At 42.0% G+C, this 22,279-nt stretch overlaps 1 protein-coding gene across 1 annotated transcript in view; it reads right to left on the reverse strand.

Annotated features, from left to right (window-relative positions):
- The window catches only part of UIMC1 (ubiquitin interaction motif containing 1), a 187,494-nt gene that overhangs the window by 128,242 nt on the left and 36,973 nt on the right, over positions 1 to 22,279 (reverse strand). Inside the window, 1 exon segment of the mRNA XM_079917168.1 lies at positions 1,922 to 2,076. Within this exon segment, the coding sequence (XP_079773294.1) occupies positions 1,922 to 2,068 (147 nt within the window). The 5' untranslated portion in view covers positions 2,069 to 2,076.

Here is a 22,279-nt window from a genome sequence, read left to right on the forward strand (position 1 = left end):
AAAAATGTCATTAAGTCTTTGCAGGGAACAAGGAAATTAACACACTACTGATAAGAATATAAATGAGACTATTCAGACTGTAAAGGCTCTGACAGAGTATACCATATTAAAATTCTAAACTGATTTTGTAGGGATTATGGAGTCAAGGATTTCTAAGCAAGCAAGTACAAAGATCTAAAATTTAAATTCTTAGAAAAAAGCTGGAGTAAGCTAAGTGAAATTTAGAGAGAAAAAACTGAAGGCAGAGAAGCAAGTTAAGCGTCTGCTATAAGAACTCAAATAACAAGTGATCAAGAAAATAAATGAAAAATGGAACAGGAAGGACAGATGTGAGTGTCATTTAAGAGGTTAAACGCTAAAGGATGTGGGACTCCCCTGGTGGTCCAGTGGTAAAGAATCCGCCTCCCAATGCAGGGGATGCGGGTTCAATCCCTGGTCGGGGAACTAAGATCCCACATGCCACGGGGCAACTACTGAGCCCGCACACCTCAACTAGAGAACTGTGTGCCTCAAACTACAAAGCCCACGTGCTCTGGAGCCCAAAAGCCGCAACTACAAAGACCAACACGCTCTGGAGCCCATGCACCACAATCAGAGAGAGAAAACCCTCGCACCACAACGAAGATCCCACATGCCGCAACAAAGACCCGACGCAGCCAAAAATAAAAATAAATTAAAAAAAAAAAGAAAAATCATATTAAAAAAGCTAAAGGATATGGTGAATCATTTGTGGTGAATGATTAGGTATAAAACATGAGATAGATGAAAGAGTTAGAGATAATTCTGAGCTTTATAACTTGAGGTAAATGAGTGGTTCTACCATCAAATGAGATAGAAGATAAAGAAGAGCGAGAGGTAAACTTAGAGGAAAAAACTATGACTTACTTCACTGGCTTACTGGATGTGACCTATAGACAGGTACAAATCTCCAATTAACAAATGGAAATAGGGAACAAAGGAAAGATGTTAAGATCTATTACAGCACTGTCCAACAAAGCTTTCTACAATGAAGGAAATGTTCTATACCTGCGCTAACACAGCAGGTACTAGAGGTGACTAGTGCAAGAAAGGAACTGATTTTTCCTTGTATTTAATTTTAATTAATTTAAATTTAAATAGCTACAGGTGGCTAGTTGCTACCACATTGGACAGAGTATATCTAGAGACTTAAAAGGCATTTCCATTGTCTTTCTCTCACTTTCCAAACATATGAAAATTAAGATTCACATCTAACTTATTCAAATAGTTTTAAAATACCACCTTCAGTTAATATAAAACTGAGGAACTATGATCCATCCTCAGCCAAACAGTATGATTTCTTTCTTTTAAGTAATTTTTTTTTTTTCGGTACGCGGGCCTCTCACTGTTGTGGCCTCTCCCTTTGTGGAGCACAGGCTCCGGACACGCAGGCCCAGCGGCCATGGCTCATGGGCCCAGCCGCTCCATGGCATGTGGGATCTTCCCAGACCGGGGCACAAACCCGTGTCCCCTGCATCGGCAGGCAGACTCTCAACCACTGTGCCACCAGGGAAGCCCTTAAGTAATTCTTAATTCCATTTACAAATCAAAATGAAGCTAAGTAAAAACTGCATGGTCAGGACTTCCCTGACGGTCCAGTGGTTAAAACTTCGCCTTCCAATGCAGGGGGTGCGGGTTTGATCCCTGGTCGGGGAGCTAAGATCCCACATGCCTCCCGGCCAAGACACCAAAACATAAAACAGAAGAAATATTGTAACAAATTCAATAAAGACTTAAAAACGGTCCACAACAAAAAAAAAACCTTAAAAAAATTTTTTTAATTAAAAAAAAAAAAAATCAAAAAACTTCATGGTGTCATTAAGGTATAGTCTCACAAAACAAACCAGTCACAGATAAGGAGGCCTAGTCTGAGACCTAGTGCTCTACTCTTCATAATACTGACCTCTCCATCACTATCAGATATCACAATGAATGCATCCTCAAGTCTACGCTTCTTCTTCACATTGACAGGACTGGTAGTTTCTATATCTTTCCTCTCCAGGTTCTGAGCTTCAGAGACTTCTTTAACTTTTTTCTTTCTCCGTGGCATCCTTTTGTCTGAAATACAAGGAAAAATAATTTAAAGTATAAGTTTTTTAGATGCTATTTGTAATTTGGTCATGTAAAAAAAAAAGATAGGCATCTAACAGAAGTAAAACTGGATTTCTGAACTCTTCTACTACTCATTAAGATTTGTATTTTTTCTATAAAGGAAAAAATACATATATAAATATATAAACCTCATCTCTTCAGCGATATTTCAATAGGAAAAATACAATAATTTATCCTAGTTCCTTAAACATTAACTTAAATAATTGGTCCTCTTGACTATATATTATTATTTATTTAAAAGTTTTTTTTTAATACCAATGCCTCAACCCAATAAAGGACATCTTCAAAATACCCACTGCTAATATCATACTTAAAGGTGAAAGACTAAATGCTTTCCTCTTAGGACAGGAACAAGACAAGAATGTCTGCTTTCATCATTTCTATTGAACATTATACTGGAGGCTCTAGACAGGTCAATTAAGCAAGAAGAAGAAATAAAAGACATCCAAATAGGAAAGGAAGAAGTAAAACTACTGCCTTTTGTAGATGGCATGATCTTGTATTCAGAAAATAAGAACTAAGAAATCCACTAAAAAACTGTTATAATTAATGAAAAAGTTCAGCAAGATTGCTGGATACAAGGTAAATATACAAAAATCAATTATACTGTTATCTACTAGCAATAAATAATCCAAAAATGAAAATTTTAAATTCCATTCTTAATAGCATCAAAAATAATAAAATTCTTAAATAATAATAAAATTCTTAACAAAATTTAACAAAAGTGCAACACCTGCAACTGAAAACTTTAAAATATTGTTGAAAGATATAAAAGATCTAAGTAAATGCAAAGACATCCCATGTTCATGAACTGGAAGACTTGACATTGTTAAGACAACAATATTCCCCAAATTGCTCTACAGATACAACATAATCCCTAATACAATTCCTACTGGCTTTTTTGTAGACATAGACAAGTTGATCCTAAAATTCATATGGAAAAACAGAGGTCCCAGAATAGCCAAAATAATCTTGAAAAAAAGGAACAAAGCTGAAGGACTCACACATCTCAATTTCAAAACTTACTACAAAGCTACATCATCAAGACCGTGTGGCACTGGCACAAGGACAGAAATAAAGATAAATGGGATAGAAGAACTATTCACTATGTGACAGTCAGGAAAACACCCACACGTTTGCTATCAATTGCTTTCGACAAAGGTACCAAGATAGTTCAATGGGCAAAGTATAAGTCTCTTCAACAAATGGTACTGGGACAACCAGATATCCAAATGCAAAAGAATGAAACTGGACCTCTACCTCACATAATAAAGAACTGCACGAAATAAATGGATCAAAGACCAGAATGAAAGAGCAAAACCTATAAAATTCTTAAGCAAAACATATGTATAAAGCTTTGTCATCTTGGACAGGCAACAGTTTGTTAAATATGACATAAAAAGCATAAACAACAATGGGACTTCCCTGGTGGCGCAGTGGTTAAGAATCCACCTGCCAATGCATGGGACATGGGTTCAAGCCCTGGTCCAGGAAGATCCCACATGCCACACAGCAACTAAGCCCATGCACCACAACTACTGAGCCTGCACTCTAGAGCCCGTGATCCCCAACTACTGAGTGCACGTGCAACAACTACTGAAGCCTGCATGCCTAGAGCCCATGCTCTGCAAAAGAGAAGCCATCGCAGTGAAGCACACACACCGCAATGAAGAGCAGCCCCCACTTGCCGCAACTAGAGAAAGCCTGTGCGCAGCAACAAAGACCCAACGCAGCCAAAAATAAATAAATAAAATAAACATATGTATTTTTTTAAAAAAGCATAAGCAACAAAAGAAAGAACAGATAAACTGGGCTTCATCTTATTAAAAACCTTTGTGCTCCAAACCATAATATTAAGAAAAGTTTAAAAAAATAATAAAGAATGGGAAAAATATTTGCAAAGCATCTATATAATAAAGGAACTGTATACAGAATATATAAAGAACTCTTGCAACTCAACAGTAAAAGGGCAAATAAACCAACTATAAAATGGGCAAAGAATATGAACACACATTTCTCCAAAGAAGATATATAAATGACCAGTAAGCAAATGAAAAGGTGTTCAACACAATTAGTCATCAGGCAAATGCAAAGCCCACTAATGATTGCTATAAAAAAATAATAGAAAACAACAAGTGCTGACGAGGATATGGAGAAATTGGAATCCTAGTATATTGTTGATGGGAATGTAAAATGGTTCAGTCACTGTGGGGGAAAAAAGAAGGAATGAAGTATTAATACAGGCTACAACATGAATAAACCTTGAAAACATGTTTAGTCAAAGAAGGCAGTCACAAAATATCACATTTTATATGAAACATCCAGAAGAGCAAATCTATAAACATAGAAAGTAGATTAGTGGTTGTCAAGGACAGGGGGATTGGAAGAGTTGAAGAGTAACCACTAAGGGGCAGAGAGATTTCTTTTTTGAGGTAATAAAATGTTTTAAAATTCTATACTTTTCAACTGCATGTTTTTTAATTGAAAATATAATTGATGTACAATATTATGTTATTTTCAGGTATATTAGATAGTGATCTGACATTTGCATACATTATGAAATGATCACCATAATAAGTCTAGTAACTCATCTGCACCCATACAAAACTATTAAAATATTACTGACCATATTTCTTATGCTATTACATCCTCATGGCTTATTTATCTTTTAACTAGAGATTTATACCTCAATCCCTTTCATCAATTTTGCCCCATCTCCAATCCCCCTCCCCTTTGGCAACCGCCAGTTTATTCTCTGTATCTATGAGTCTGTTTTGTTTTGTTTTTTAGATTCCACATATAAGTGAGATCACACATCTGTACTTGTCTTTTTCTGTCAGACTTATTTCACTTAGCATAATACCCTCTAGATCTATGCTGTTCCAAATGGCAAAATTTCATTTTCTTATGGCTCAGTAATATTTCACTGTGTGTGTGTGTGTGTGTGTGTGTGTGTGTGTGTGTGTGTGTGTATGACTTCTTCTTTATCCACTAACATATCAATAGACATTTAGGTTGCTTCCATATCTTGGTTACTGTAAATAATGCTGCAATTAACAATGGTGTGCATATATCTTTTCAAATTAGTGTTTTGTTTTCTTCGGGTAAATACTCAGAAGTGAAATTGCTGGATTATATGGCAGTTCAGTTTTTTAATTTCAGTTGTATAGTTTAAGTGGGTGGATTATATGGTAAGTGAATCATATCTCAAAGTTGTGGGGGATTTTTATTTTAAGAAAACAGCAAATGTTGTCAAGGATGTGGAGAAATTTTTTATAAATTTATTTATTTATTGGCTGTGTTGGGTCTTTGTTGCTGTGTAAGGTCTTTCTCTAGTTGCAGCAAGCAGGGACTACTCTTCATTGCGTTGCACGGGCTTCTCATTGTGGTGGCTTCTCTTGTTGCAGAGCACCGGCTCTAGGCATGTGGGCTTCAGTAGTTGTGGCACACGGGCTCAGTAGCTGTGGCTCACAGGCTCTAGAGCACAGGCTCAGTAGTTGTGGCACATGGGCTTAGTTGCTCCACGGCATGTGGGATCTTCCTGGACCAGGGCTCGAACTCGTGTCCCCTGAGTTGGCAGGCAGATTCTTAACCACTGCACCACCAAGGAAGTCCCAAGGATGCAGAGAAATTAAAACTTTCATCCACTGCTAGTGAGAATATAAAATTCTGCAGCTGCTGTGGAAAATAGCTTGGCAATTCCTCAAAAAGTTAAAATACACTTAGCAATTCTACTCCCAGGTAAACACCCAATAAAATTAAAAAGTATTCAAAAAAAAAACTTGTACTTAAATGTTCATAACAGCCTTAATTATAATAGCCAAAAAATGTAAATAACCCAAATGATGAATGGATACACAAAATGTGGGACATCCATAAAATGGAATATTGGTCAGCCTTAAAAAGGAATAAAGTACTAATACATGCTACAACATGGATAAACCTTGAAAACATTATGTTAAATGAAAGCAGCCAGACACAAAAGCCCACATATTGTATGATTCTGTCTATATGAAACATCCTGAATAGACAAATCTACAGAGACAGAAAGCAGATTAAGACTGCTAGAAGTTGGAGGAGAGAGAAATATAGACTGACTACTTAATGACTATAGGGTTTCTTTCTGGGGTGATGAAAATGTTTAAAATTAGAAAGTGGTGATAGCTGCACAACATTTTGAAGGTACAAAAAGCTATTAAATTATACACTTTAAAATGACTAAAATGTTGGATTTTATGTTCTATGAATTCTACCTAAATTAAAAAAAAAACCTCCCCAGGTGATTTTACATTATAACCAAGGCAGAGACTTAATGACTTAAATAGTCACTGATTTAAAAAGAACAACCTTAGGACTTCCCTGGTGGCGCAGTGGTTAAGAATCCACCTGCCAATGCAGGGGACACGGGTTCGAGCCCTGGTCCAGGAAGACCCACATGCCACAGAGCAACTAAGCCCGTGTGCCACAACTACTGAGCCTGAGTGCCACAACTACTGAAGCCCACGGGCCTAGAGCCCATGCTCCACAACAAGAGAAGCCACCACAATGAGAAGCCCACGCACCACAACTAGAGAAAGCCAGTGCGCAGCAACGAAGACCCAACATGGCCAATAAATAAATAAATAAATAAATAAATTTATTTTAAAAAAAAAAAAAAGAACAACCTTAGGGACTTCCCTGGTGGCATAGTGGATATGACTCCACGCTCCCAATGCAGGGGATCCAGGTTTGATCCCTGGTCAGGGAACTAGGTCCCACATGCACGCTGCAACTAAGAGTTTGCATGCCACAACTAAGGAGCCTGCCTGCCACAACTAAAACCTAACGCAATCAAATTTTTTTTTTTAAGGCAAAGCAATTTTAAAAAAATAAAATAAAAAGAACAACCTTAACTGTGTTACAAACTGCTCAAATTGTTTAATCATCCAACTACTCCTAAGGGAAATGTTACATCTTATTATCAAAAAAAGTCTGTACAGGGCTTCCCTGGTGGCGCAGTGGTTGGGAGTCCGCCTGCCGATGCAGGGGACGCGGGGATTCGTGCCCCGGTCCGGGAGGATCCCACGTGCCATGGAGCGGCTGGGCCCATAAGCCATAGCTGCTGAGCCTGCGCGTCCGGAGCCTGTGCTCCGCAATGGGAGGGGCTCCAGCAGTGAGAGGCCCACGTACCGCAAAAAAAAAAAAAAAGTCTGTACAATCCTAGTATTAAGGGAGGATAGTAATAAAATGTACACCCAAACACTTCCAATCCAGAGTCATTCACAAAATCATTCCCTATCATAAGAATGGAAGCTAAACACAAATTTCTATTCTTAATGCATATTTTTTAATGACTTAAGTCTTGAAGAAATCACACAGAAAAGAAGAAAATATTAAGCTAATAGGTAAATTTTTTACTGTAGTATAGATGATTTACAATACTGTGTTGGTTCCAGGTGTACAGCAAGGTGATTCGGGTTTTTTTTTTCAGATTATTTTCCCTTACAGGTTATTATAAGATACCAAATACTGTTGTTCCCTGTGTTATACAGTAAATCCTTGCTGCTTATCCATTTTATGTATAGTAGTTTGTATCTGTTAATCCCCTACTCCTAATTTATCCCTCCCCACCCTTCCCTTTCCCCATTGGTAACCGTAAGTTTGTTTTCTATGTCTGTGAGTCTGTTTCTGTTTTATATACAGATTCATTTGTATTATTTTTTAGATTCCACATATAAGTATTATTATATACTTGTCTTTCTGTCTGACTTCACTTAGTATGATAATCTCTAGGGCCATCCATGTTGTTGCAAATGGCATTATTTCATTCATTTTCATGGCTGAGTAATATTCCATTTTACACACACACACACACACACACACACACACACACACACACCCACACCACATCTCCTTAAACCAATCATCTATTGATGGGCATCTAGGTTGTTTCCATGTCTTGGCTATTGTAAATAGTGCTGTTATGAACATTGGGGTGTCTGTATCTTCTCAAATTAGAGGTTTTGTTTTTCGTTTTATACAGCAGATCAAATTAGAGTTTTTTTCATCTTTTCTGGATATATGCCTAGGAGTAGGATTACTGGATCATATGGTATCTCTACTTTTACTTTTTTAAGGAACTCCATAACTGTTTTCCATAGTGGCTGCATCAATTTACATTCCCACCAACAGTATAAAAGGGTTCCCTTTTCTCCACACTCTCTCCAGCATTCGTTATTTGTAGACTTTTTGATAGTCATTTCGACCAGCGTGAGGAATCACAAGATCTGAGATATGCCTGTATATGAAATTCTAGAAAAGACTAATATAATCAATAGTGGAAAGAAAACAAACAAGTAATTGCCTTAGGGCAGACTGGGGGAGAGAGAGAAATGACTGATAACAGGCACAAGGGTACCTCCTGAGATAAGTGTTCTGTATCTTGATTATGGTGGTGGTGGGCTTCCCTGGTGGCGCAGTGGTTGAGAGTCCGCCTGCCGATGCAGGGGACACGGGTTCGTGCCCCGGTCCCGGAAGATCCCACATGCCGCGGAGCGGCTGGGCCCGTGAGCCATGGCCGCTGAGTCTGTGCGTCCGGAGCCTGTGCTCCACAACGGGAGAGGCCACAACAGTGAGAGGCCCTTGTACCGCCAAAAAAAAAAAAAAAAAAAAAAAAAATTAGCCAGAGTGGTGCTGGGAAAACTGGACAGCTACATGTAAAAGAATGAAATTAGAACACTCCCTAACACCATACACAAGAATAAAACTCAAAATGGATTAAAGACCTAAATGTAAGGCTGGACACTATAAAGCTCTTAGAGGAAAACATAGGCAGAACACTCTCTGACATAAATCACAGCAAGATCTTTTTTAAAAGACCCACCTCCTAGACTAATGAAAACAAAAATAAACAATGGGACCTAATTAAACTTAAAAGCTTTTGCACATAAAAGGAAACTATAACAAAATGAAAAGCCAACCCTCAGAATGAGAGAAAATATTTGCCAACGAAGCAATTGACAAGGGATTAATCTCCAAAATATACAAAGAGCACATGCAACTCAATATCAAAAATACAAACAACCCAATCAAAACATGGGCGGAAGACCTAAATAGACATTTCTCCAAAGAAGACATACAGGTGGCCAATAAACACATGAAAAGATGCCCAAGATCACTAATTATTAGAGAAATGCAAATCAAAACTACAATGAAGTATCACCTCACACCAGTCAGAAGGGCCATCATCAAAAAAAATCTACAAACAATAAATACTGGAGAGGGTGTGAAGAAAAGGAAACCCTCTTGCACTGTTGGTGGGAATGTAAATTGATACAGACACTATGGAGAACAGCATGGGGGTTCCTTAAAAAACTAAAAACAGAACTGCCATATGACCCAGCAATCCCACTCCTGGGCATATACCCGGAGAAAACCATAATTCAAAAAGATACATGCACCCCAATGTTCACTGCAGCGCTATTTACAATAGCCAGGACATGGAGCAAACCTAAATGTCCATCGACAGAAAAATGGATAAAGATGATGTGGTACATATATAAAGTGGAATATTAACCATAAAAAGGAATGAAACTGTGCAATCTGCAGAGATGTGGATGGACCCAGAAACTGTCATACAGAGTGAAGTAAATCAGAAAGAGAAAAATATCGTATAATATTGCTTATATGTGGAATCCAGAAAAATGATACAGATGAACTTATCTGCAAAGCTGAAATAGACACAGATGTAGAGAATGGATGTATGGATACCAGGGGGGCGGGAGGGAAGGAGGGGGTGGGATGAATTGGGAGACTGGGACTGACACACATACACTACTATGTATAAAACAGATCACTAATGAGAACCTACTGTACAACACAGGAAACTCTACTCAATTTTCTGTGGTGACCTAAATGGGAAGGAAATCCAAAAAAGAGGGGCTATATGTATACATATAGCTGATTCACTTTGCTGTACAGCAAAAACTAACACAACACTGTAACTATACTTCAATAAAAATTAATTTAAAAAAAAACAGGAATTTTCAAATCATCACTAAAGACTAGAGAAGTGATCCCATGCCAAATAAGCAAAATTTGGAGGAGTTTTATTAGAAAATATTTTGGTTGAAAAAAATCAGAGAGACTATGCTGATCCAAAACCATAGTCCCAGGGACTCCTTTGGTGACGCAATGGTTAAGAAACCGCCTGCCAATTCAGAGAACATGGGTTCGATCCCTGGTCCAGGAAGATCCCACATGCCACACAGCAACTAAGCCCGTGTGCCGTAACTACTGAGCCTGCGCTCTAGAGCCCGCAAGCTATAACTACTGAGCCCATGCATGGCAACTACTTAAGCCCATGTGCTCTAAGGCCCACGTGCCACAACCACTGAGCCCATGTGCTGCAACTACTGAAGCCCGCGCGCCTAGAGCCCATGCTCTGCAACAAGAGAAGCCACCGCAATGAGAAGCCCGCACACCACAATGAAGAGCAGCCCCGCTCGCCACAACTAGAGAAAGCCCGCATGCAGCAATGAAGACCCAATGCAGCCAAAAAAATTAATTAATTAAACTAAAAAAAAAAATAGTCCCATACTTGAAAAACAAAACCGGAAAAGGGGAAAAGTAAAAGAGATTATTTTTATAACTTTCCTTCTCTCTCTTTCTCTCTCCCTCTGCTATGTCTTTGCTCTATCTCTGTCTCTTTCATGAACACGCACACATACACACATACACACTGACTCATCCATATACCTCGGTTCTGCGTGATGAAATCAATAGACAGACTCTTTTGGAACCTTCAGAGAGCAGAAAACTGAAATGCTAACTAGTGAGTAGATAGGGCTACAGGAATAAAGGATGACCTGATGAGAAGAGGCTAACAGTAGTAAGAATAGTAGCATGTCCCCTAAAACTGGTTTGAAAAGAGGGTCTCTGTTTACTGGATTCACCTGGTAAGGCAGCCAAAATTAGGTTGTGCCAGAACAAGGTGAAATCCATTGCCACATTATCTGCTTATAACTTTATCTCTGCTCTACATAAATAATGGTGTTTCTAGGATGCTGAAAATCACACTGAATGTAATCTCTTTACTGTTGCTTTTTCCCTAATACTGAATAAAACGTGGACGATTTCCACAATAAAAAAAAAAAAAAAACAGGGCTTCCCTGGTGGCGCAGTGGTTGAGAGTCCGCCTGCCGATGCAGGGGACACAGGTTCGTGCCCCAGTCCGGGAGGATCCCACATGCCACAGAGCGGCTGGGCCCATAAGCCATGGCCGCTGAGCCTGCGCGTCCGGAGCCTGTGCTCCACAACGGGAGAGGCCACAACAGTGAGAGGCCCGCGTACCACAAAAAAAAAAAAAAAAAAAAATTAGCCAAAGAATCGAAGTACACATTTCTCCAAAGATTATTTACAGATGGCAAGCAAATGCGTAAAAGATGTTCAATACGAATAGCCATCAGGGAAATGCAAATCAAAACCACGATGTGATACCACTTTACACCCACCAGAATGGGTGTATGATCAAAAAGACATACAATAAGTCTTCCCTGGTGGTGCAGTGGTTAAGAATCCGCCTGCCAATGCAGGGTACATGGTTTCGAGCCCTGGTCCAGGAAGATGCCACATGCCGCGGAGCAACTAAGCCCGTGTGCCACAACTACTGAGCCTGTGCTCTAGAGCCCTAGAGCCACAACTACTGAAGCCCGCGCAACTAGACCCTGTGCTCCGCAACAAGAGAAGCCACCGCAATGAGAAGCCCATGCACCGCAACAAAGAGTAGCCCCCGCTTGCAGTTGCGACTAGAGAAAGCCCGCACGCAGCAACAAAGACCCAACGCAGCCAAAAATAAATAAAAATAAAATAAATAAATAAAACATTTTTTAAAACTTATTAAAAAATTTAAAATAAAATTAAAAAAGACATACAATAACAAGTGTAGGCAAGGATTTGGAGAAATTGAACCCTCATACGCTACTGGTGGATATGTAAAATAGTGAAGCCTCTTTCGAAAACAGTCTAGCAGTTCCTCAAAATGTTAAAATTAGAGTTACCATAAAACTCAGCAATTCCACTCCTAGGTAAATAGCCAAAAGAAATTAAAATTTATGTCCACACAAAATCTTGTACATAAATGTTCACAAAGCAGCATTACTCATGAGAGCCCCACAATGGAAACAACACAAATGTCCATCAACAGGTGAAGGAATAATGTCACATCCATACAACAGAAAATTATCCAGCAATAAAAAGGAATGAAGCCTGATACATGTAACAACATACATAAAGCTTGAAAACATCATGCTAAGTAAAAGGAAGCCAGAAGGACCACATACTGTAAGACTCCATTTACATAAAATATCCATATTAGTAAATCTATATAGACAGAGAGTAGATCAGTGATTGCTTAGGGCTCAGGGGGAATGGTACTGATGGCTTAGGGGTATGGAGTTTCTCTTTGGGGTGAAGAAATGTTCTAAAATTGGTTGTTGTGATGGTTACACAACTCTGTGAAAATACTAAAAGCCAATGAATTGTACATTTAAGTGGGTAAATTGTATGGTATATGAATTATATCTCAATAAAGATGTTTAAAAAAATTAACCTACTGTGACCAAGCCAGAACACTAGTTATCTCTGGAGGGTACTGACTGGGAAGGGGCACAGGTGACCCTTCTGAGGTGCTGGAAATGTTCCATATCTTTATTTGGGTGGCAGTTACATGGATGTATGTACTGAACTATACAATTAAGGTTGGTTCACTTCATTATATGTCAACAATACTTTTTTAAGAAGGGCTTTTTTTAATAATAAGTATTTGTAAGTGAATGAATATTTTAATTAATCCTCATAAAAACCTAAGAAGTATATATAATTATTATGAGGAAACATAGGTTCAGAAAAGTAACTTGCCCAAAGCCACAAAGCAGGCACTTGCACATCTGTCTCTCGACTCCAAATCCTGACTCCCAATACTCCATGACTTAATCTTTGGATTTCTTCCAACTGCTGCCTAATGTAAGGTATGCACACATAAATATTAGATGAATTATACTTTATGCTTATATTTAAATTATAGCGTAACTTATATATTTAAATTATTAAATATAATTCAATAAAATATACATTTAAATTATATATATTTAAATTACTAAATGCTATATAAAGGCACAGAAGGCTAAAATTATGATAGGCTGTAGGAAGCTATATGGAGAATAAATAAGACTTAAGGTGATCCTTGAATCTAAAAGAATATCATGAATAGGTAGGGATAAGTATGGGGGAAGACTGGAGGAATCATAGTTCCCTAAGAAAACATCTTGTAAGGAATAGTTTTTATCTTTTTAAGTGTTTCTTGTACATTTAGTTATTTAAACCAGTATGTTCAAACATGATAGCAGTGGTAGCTACACCACCAAATACATGTAATTCCTTAAAGATATTTAAATAAGTAAAAACTCTTCTCCCTAGCACAGAACCACCTTCAGGCTCAAAATGGGTTTTCAAACAATCACAGCAGATAAGGGATCAGTAAGAAGTGTTAAGTATTGGCACCCCACAGATTTCAAAATTCCAGTGCTTCATGAGATTTAGCCATACTATTTCCACAGAAATTCAAAGAGTAAAAAGGTCACTGCTCAGCCAATTTAAACGAACAACCTAACATATAGTTCAACTACTATTTAAGTTGCTACCCTTCAAAATGAAAAAAAAAATTAAAATCACTAAAATAATGATTTATCTTCAATTACTTGAACAGAGGCTACAGAATGAATTACCACTGTGTCTGCAAAGAAGGAACAGTGTCTAGATGCCAACAGTCTCTTCTTAATCATGACAGTTAGGAACAAAATGTCTATAAAGAATGCACAAGCAGGAAAGGTGACCCAAAAATGAGACTTGTTACATCACAGGTTGGTAGTGTCCTTGAAAATCTCCAATTTGGAAGATATTATTTTTCTTTTTTGTTCAGCACTTCCACCATCTTGATCTATCTGAAGAACAATCACTGACAAGATAATTTAAAATCTTGACATTCTCCCTACCAAATCTGTCAAAATTGCTCTGAAAGCTTGGTGGCACAGCGACCTTAACAGTCCTCTATGAATGATTGACTTTTACGCCTAAATAAGTCACCATTCAAGAAACTCGGTACCAAGCTCTTCATCAACTGATCAGCTTGACTGTTTCTCCAATTTAAAAAAAGGTAAACGCACACACACACACCTGATGCTCTATTTTCCAGTTTATATTCAGCCTCAGTTTAGGACAAGTGTGTAAAAACAGAATCCAAACACACTGAGAAATAATTACAGTTATTTACTGAGTCCTTGGACACTATTTTAGGTACCTCACATGCATTATAGAGGTTACTCCTCCCAATAACTCTATGTGGTAGGCATCATTATTTTACGTTATTTTTATCACGATTTTACACATTAGGAAACATTCAAAATCAAACAGCTGGTAATTTCTCAAGTTCGTAAATGGGAAAGTTGGGAATTGAAGCGCGATGTGTCTGATTCCAGAGACACACTTTTGGATTCAACTAAAAGGCACTGCCTCTAACAGGAAAAAATAAAGACAGTAGCATAAACTTTCACTTTTTCCTGGGTGTTACTCATTCTCAATGACTAAATACAAGAACAAGAACATTGGAGTCAGTCTGGCTGGATTCAAAACCAGCTCAACGACTTACGCCATGTGTCTTCGATCCTCAGTTATCTAATATGTAAAGTGAGGAGGATAAGAGTACCTATCTCACAAGATTGTCGTGAAGATTCAACAAATGTGTATATGTAAAAAGCCTGAAACACTATCACCGTACAGCGCGGAAACATACTAGTTCTGTTGGAGAGGAAAGTGGTAAATGATGATAAGGATTCCCAAGAAACATCTTTATATCTGGGCAAAAAAACTAGAGCACTCACCAACAAAACAGTAGCCTGGAGTAGGGAGGGAGCGTGAGGAGAAAGGGGCGGAGGGGCCCAGTCGCCCTGACTCCGCGAGAAGTCCCGGCTGTGGGACCCCGCGGAAGGAGGCGGCGCGGACGGAGGCCGCTCGCGGGGTGCTCAGCGTGAGAAAGACGCCTTCGAGGGGCTGGCGGGAACCAGAGCCCTTCGCCAGGGGAACCCGGGGAGAATAAAGACCGCACCCTGTGTGTGAGGGGCGCGGTCCGGGCACCCGAGGGCGGAAGCCCATCCGGCGTCACCAGGGGCCCACCAGGCGTCGAGAGGCGCCCAGTACCCTGAGGAGCCATCCCCGGTTTTCCAAGGGGCCTACCCCGCCGTCCCAAAGGGCCGTCCCTTCAGGAGGCGCCCACCTCGGCGTCCGGAGAGACCCGCCTCACCGTCAAGAGGGCCCTACCCCCAAGTCAGAGGCGCCCCTCCGGGAGAGGAGTGGGCCGCGGCCCCCCTGAGGGTGAGAAGGAGGCGGGAAGCAAGCGGGCGGGAGGTGTACCGAAGCGTCAAGTACTCACCGACCGGTCCCCACCGCTTCGCTAAGCCCCCCTCTCTCAGGTGCAGCGGGTCGCAACCCTCCGCAGCACTTTAGGAACTAGGGGCGGACGAGCGCGCGCGAAGCTGGGATACCGCGAGGAGACGAGCTCTCGGGGCAGGCGCATGCGCGGGCGTCCGGGGACGGAACCAACCCGCACTGCGGCGGGGAGACTGCCGCCAGGACATACCAACCGTGTGAGGTGGGAGGCGCCATCAGCGCGAGGTGGATTCCATATCCAAGGGCATCCTGGGCACCTCCCGGTGGTCTCGCAGTTTGTTCGTTTGCTTTATCATTTGCTAGTGCTTTGAGGGAAACTAAAGAGTAGTAACAGGGTCCCCGAAACCCTACAGTGAAACCTTCAAAGGTTTCTCTGCCACATCAAGCCTCCTCTGGCCCTGTCTTTGCATGTATCTAAAGTTAGACTGAGGACTTACCTGGTGGCGCAGTGGTTAAGAATCCTCCTGCCAACGCAGGGGACACGGGTTCATAGCCCTGCTCCGGGAAGATACCACATGCCGCAGAGCAACTAAGCCCATGTGCCACAACTACTGAGCCTGTGCTCTAGAGCCCACGAGCCACAACTACTGAGCCTGTGTTCCACAACTACTGAAGGCCGCGGGCGCCTAGAGCCCGTGCACCCCAATGAAGAGTGGTCCCCGCTCGCCACAGCTAGAGAAAGCCTGTGCACAGCAAAGAAGACCCAATGCAACCAAAACTAAATAAATTTATATAAATAAATAAAGTTAGACTGAAATTATCTGATAAGACCACTTGAAAACTATCTCCGGTGGCTTCCCTGGTGGCGCAGTGGTTGAGAGTCTGCCTGCCAATGCAGGGGACACGGGTTCGTGCCCCGGTCCGGGAAGATCCCACATGCCGCGGAGCGGCTGGGCCCGTGAGCCATGGCTGCTGAGCCTACGCGTCCGGAGCCTGTGCTCCGCAATGGGAGAGGCCACAAAAAAACGAAAACTATCTTTGGATGGTAAATGTTAAAGTCTGACCATTTCAGGGGAAGAAGGAAATCTGGGAAATGAAAACTCTTAGAGATGCCAGGTGGAAGCAAGAAATTAGAATAGCCACTTTTGGTGAAATTTAAAATGTGCATTTTATGACCCAGCAATTTCATGTATACAGGTGTGCAGAAGAAATTTTCATGTTCAAGCCCACTTCCCTGTGAAAAATGAAAACAAAGGAAATGTACAATAAGACATGCATGAATAAAACGTGGTATGTTCCTACAATAAAATATTACAACAAATAAAACTAATAAATGAGTCCTATATGTATCAACATTTGACAGCTCGTAAGAGTTGTTGAAATAGCAACGTCCCAAAGAATGTTACCGAAAATTCCGTCCTTGTCCCCTCGCCAAATGAGAATAATGAGGACAAGGTTTTGAGGATAAAGGAAAGAGAAATGTATTGATTTGCCAGCAAATGAGGAGGGTAGCAGACTAGCGCCTTGAAAACTATGACCTGCCTTCTGGGGAGAAAGCGTGTATTTAAAGCAAAGTCTTGGGGCTGGAGTTAAGATCAGAGGAACAAGCAAAAACAGCAAGAATGCCCACCCACGTTAATCAGTAACAAAGAATGCACAGTAGCAAAGAATTTAAGTTTTAGTTCCCAGCAAAGGAGGGAGAGAATGGGAAAAACAGTTTTAGAAATCATTCATTAGTTTTAGCCTTGTGGCTCTGTTATGTGTACATGTGAAATGATTTATGTAAATTTAAAAATACATAGAATTACAATATATACTGATTATGGAAAATATGTGTGTATAGAAAATGAACTAGATGAATATATGAATACACACTGGGATAATATGACGGCACGAGAGTGGGGAGGGGTGGAAGCCAGGATAAATGGAAAGGAGGAATAAAGAGCACTTTTGACAGGTCTTTCATGATTTCTTTAAAAAAAAGAAGAAAACTAAACGAAATGTTAACAGTTGGCTAGCTGAACTATAGGTACATTATTCTTAGTACTTTTTTTGTAACATTTTATTCTGGAATGCCCTTTTCCTATTCCCTCAACTCATCTACCTCCAATTGATCCACCAAAATCCAGCTCAGTCAATTCTTCCTCTGCTTCTTCTAACCCCAATTTGAGGCAGGAGACACATGGGCCCCCAGGGCAAACGGTTTGATTTCGTTCTTCGTGGACCGATACTCTGAGACAGAAACAACAGAAAAATTGAGAGAGGAGACTAGGCCCTCCTGGGATAGACTATAAGAGACCACATATTCCTCATTCTTTTCTTTTAAAATAAATTTAGTTAGTTAGTTTTGGCTGCATGGGGTCTTTGTTGCTGCGCGCAGGCTTTCTCTAGTTGCGGCAAGCAGGGGCTGCTCTTCATTGCGATGCGTGGGCTTCTCGTTGCAGTGGCTTCTCTTGTTGTGGAGCACAGGCTCTAGGCACGCAGGCTCCAGTAGTTGTGGCACACAGGCTCAGTAGTTGTGGCACACGGGCTTAGTTGCTCCACAGCATGTGGAATATTCCCAGAACAGGGATCGAACCCATGTCCCCTGCAATGGCAGGCGGACTCCAAACCACTGCACCACCAGGGAAGTCCCTAAATTCCTCATTCTTGAAGTCTGGAGACCTCCCCAACTATACATGCACAGAAGGGCTCCTTGGAGGTCAAAAGGGAAGTGATGGCAACTAATGCTCACTACCCATAGGCCTCTTCAGTAGAATCCATCTTGGCTAAGAGATGTGCATGCACACACGGGAAAATCCTGAGATACACCAAATATGGACTCTGATCCAGGCAAATCAAAATGATTGGTCAAAGGAAACATGGAAGAAATGCCCCATAAAAGTGATTCAACCTACCATGAGGGTGCGACTCTCTCTCTGAGCCCACCCATGTGTCTATCCACACATACTGTACTCTTTTTTTCTCTTAATAAATACTTTACCTGTTTCACTACTTTCTGTCTTTGTGGGGATTCTTTTTCTGCAAAGCCGTACGGCCAGGGCTTTGTCACTGACGACCGTTCTAGTGGCTAGGATCCGGTGCTCTCACTGCCGGGACCCGACCTCAATCACTGGCCGGGAACTGAAATCCTGCTTCAAGCCACTGCAGGCCAAGGCCACCCGTGATCATATTTGGTGCCGAAACCCAGGAATTCGGGAAGTCAAGGTAAACCGCGGGCTTCACCCAGCTGTGGCTTGAGGCCCCGGACTTTCACTCTTGCTCTGTCCGCTCCCAGCCTCGTGGCTCCCCACGACAACATAAGGGGTGGCAGGGGAATTTCCCAGGCCATGCAGATTCAAATAACACTTGGGTGACAGGTGACACTGTCCTTTGGGATGTGGTGGAAACATGATTTCCAATGGTGCAGGAGCCCCAGGGGTCTCTCTCTTGCTCTCCCTCTCTCTGTCCCGTAAGGAACCCTCCACTACGCCTTTCCTTCCCACCTTACTCGCACAACAAGGTCTCTTTCTCACTTCGTATCTCTGCCCCCTTTTAGGGAAGGATTTACTGGATATTATTCCTAAACTGCATCCCCGCCCCTGCCAAACCCAGTTCTGCCTGTGTCAGACAAAATTGTCAGACAATTCCCAATTCTATCTTAGTTGCCAGACAGATAGGGCAAAGGATTTTGGATTCTTCTGTTGTCTAGTCTCTCACCTCACTCAATGCCCAGAGATTTACTATGAGAATTTCTATACCTCCCAGCCCTCGAGCCTTGAAACCCATGACATCTTCCACAGCGCCCAACTCCAATTTTTTCAAGGGTTTGTCTTTGCATCTATCAGCCCCATCACTCCAGGCCTTAACAGCCTACATGCTGCTACAGACAGCCTATCGGACTGGCTGCTACCCAGAATCCCGAATTACAAACTTTGTAGATGCTCAGTCGCGAGAAATACACCCCACCATTGGAAGACTTATCATAGGACATAAACTTTGTAGACAAGGGATCCCTCTTAAGGAAAGCCCTGGCAACCGGTCTGCACTGATTCAAAAGCCCTTCTCTGGCCATGCTGAGGGAGACGCCTTGCACAAGGTACAAAGGAAGGCCAGAGACGTCTGGTCAAAAATTGATGGGAGAGTAGAGGTCGCTTGAAACCCCATCAGGTTCGAAGGGAATTTGGGGGACGCCCTGAACCCCTTCAGGTTAAACCCTCCTGGTAAATGTTTCCAGGACACCAGATTCTATTCTAGGAGTACTCTCGTGTTCTCGGTTGCAGGTTACTCAGCATGGAAGGATCCCCCTCCAAGCCAGAAGAGACCCCTCTGGAGTGTATCCTTAAGAATTGGAAATTTGGGGACTTCCCTGGTGGCACAATGGCCAATGAAGGGGACACAGGTTCGAGCCCTGGTCCGGGAGGATCCCACATGCCACAGAGCAACTAAGCCTGTGCTCTACAACTACTGAGCCTGTGCTCTAGAGCCTGTGAGCCACAACTACTGAGCCCACGTGCCACAACTACTGAAGCCCACGCACCTAGAGCCAGTGCTCCACAACAAGAGAGGTCATAACAATGAGAAGCCCATGCACGCAACGAAGAGTAGCCCCCACTCGCCACAGCTAGAGAAAGCCCACGTGCAGCAGTGGAGACCCAACACAGTCAAAAAAATAAAGAAATAAAATAAAGAAATTAAAAGAAAAAAAAGTATACCACCATAGATTCCTCCACTTCCAAAGGTCAGTCCCTTCTGGGACAACACTTCGTCAGCCAGTCCACACCTAATATTAGACAGAAACTCCAGAAGTTACAATTTGGCTCACAAGCCCCCATGTCCCAACTCCTAGATGTGGCCTTTGGGGTACTTAATAACTGAGATCAAGCTGGGGAAGAAGAGAGAACCCAACGTAAGAAAACACAGGCCAGGGCTCATGCAAAACTGATAGCTGTTGCTGTCAGCCATGGCTTGCGACCTCAGGATAACCCAAGGGAGCCAAGAAAAGTCGAACTATCGGTCTGGAGGTAAGACCAACAAGGGGGAGTGCTACAAATGCAAGTCAACTGGCCACTGGGCCTGAGATTGCCAGAAAGAGCCCCCCGGGCCGTGCCCAGTGTGTAAACAAACAGGTCATTAGAAGAGGGACTGCCCTCAGTCCCAAAGGGGAAGGCTCACTCCTGAGATGGCCATGCTGGACAACTGAGGCAGCCCGGGGATTCTGGCACCTCGCCCCAACAAGATATCTATCTCCGTCAAGGAGCTCCAGGTAGTCCTTGATGTGGCAGGTAAGAAAATCAATTTTTTAACTGATACAGGAGCCACTTACTCTGTCTTAATTTCTCACACTGGACCTCCTTCCTCTAAAAGCTGTACCGTGACTGGTGTCGACAGAAAGCCTCACACCCATTACTTTACTGGGCCTCTCACTTGCCAATTTGAGCAGCGGTTAATTTCACATGCCTTTTTAGTTGTACCTGCGTGTCCAACCCCACTACTGGGGAGAGACCTTCTGAGCTCCCTTGGGGCCATACTCCGGTTAGGAGGCCCCGAGCCGCCCCTTATCTTAACTCTGACTAAGACGGACCAGCCAGAAGAGCAAGGTCCTATTCCCAGCAATATTCTACAGGCAGTGGACCCTTCAGCATGGGACAAAGGAATCCCTGGAAGGGCCATAATGCCCAACCTGTAAGAATTAGCCTTAGGCCAGAAATTGCCTATCCTAACAAAAGACAATATACCATAAAGCTGGAAGCAAAGAAGGGTTTACAACCCCTCATAGATAAATCCTTAAGGCATGGTCTTTTGGTGTCCTGCCAGTCTCCGTGCAGTGCTCCTGTTCTGCCAGTTGTTAAGCCAAACGGGGAATATAGGATGGTACAAGACCTTAGAGCAGTAAACGACACAGAGGTCCCTATTCATCCCCTCATGGCCATCCTTATAACCTATTAACCCAAATCCCTGAGGACGCCAAATGGTTTACTGTACTCGATCTCAAGGTTGCCTTCCTTGTTTTGCATGCCCACGCAGCTATATGGAAAGAGAGAGGGCTTCTAAATGCAAGAAACTCCCCTATAAAATATGGGGCTGAGATTTTACATCTCATGGAAGCAGTTCAAAAATCCACAACAGGTAGCAGTCATTCACTGCCATGGGCACCAAAAGGGAACTCCTCAAATTTCCCAAGGAAACAACACGGCAGATAGGGAAGCAAAGAAAGCAGCCCTGATGCCCATAACAGAAATGGCATTAATCCCATCCCTTACCCCGTCTAACGTTATACCCAGGTACTCGACCTCTGAAGAGACAAGAGGGGGAACTAAGGGAACAGATGGCTGGTGGCACATAGATCAGAAATTGCTCATACCTCTCTCTGACCAACGGAAAATTATTAAAGGGCTACATGATTCTCTCCATCTGGGGAAACATGCAATGTCTACAATTTATTTTTTTTAATAAATTTATTTATTTATTTATTTTGGGCTGCGTTGGGTCTTCATTGCTGCACATGGGCTTTCTTTAGTTGCGGTGAGTGGGGACTACTCTTTGTTGCAGTGCACAGGCTTCTCATTTTGGTGGCTTCTCTTGCTGTGGAGCATGGGCTCTATGCACACAGGCTTCAGTAATTGTGGCTCGCGGGGTCTAGAATGCAGGCTCAGTAGTTGTGGCATACAGGCTTAGTTGCTCCGCAGCATGTGGGATCTTCCCGGACCAGGGCATGAACCCGTGTCCCCTGCATTGGCTGGCAGATTCT

Source organism: Stenella coeruleoalba (assembly GCF_951394435.1).
Source record: "Stenella coeruleoalba genome assembly, chromosome: 3".
Taxonomy (NCBI): Eukaryota; Metazoa; Chordata; class Mammalia; order Artiodactyla; family Delphinidae; genus Stenella; species Stenella coeruleoalba.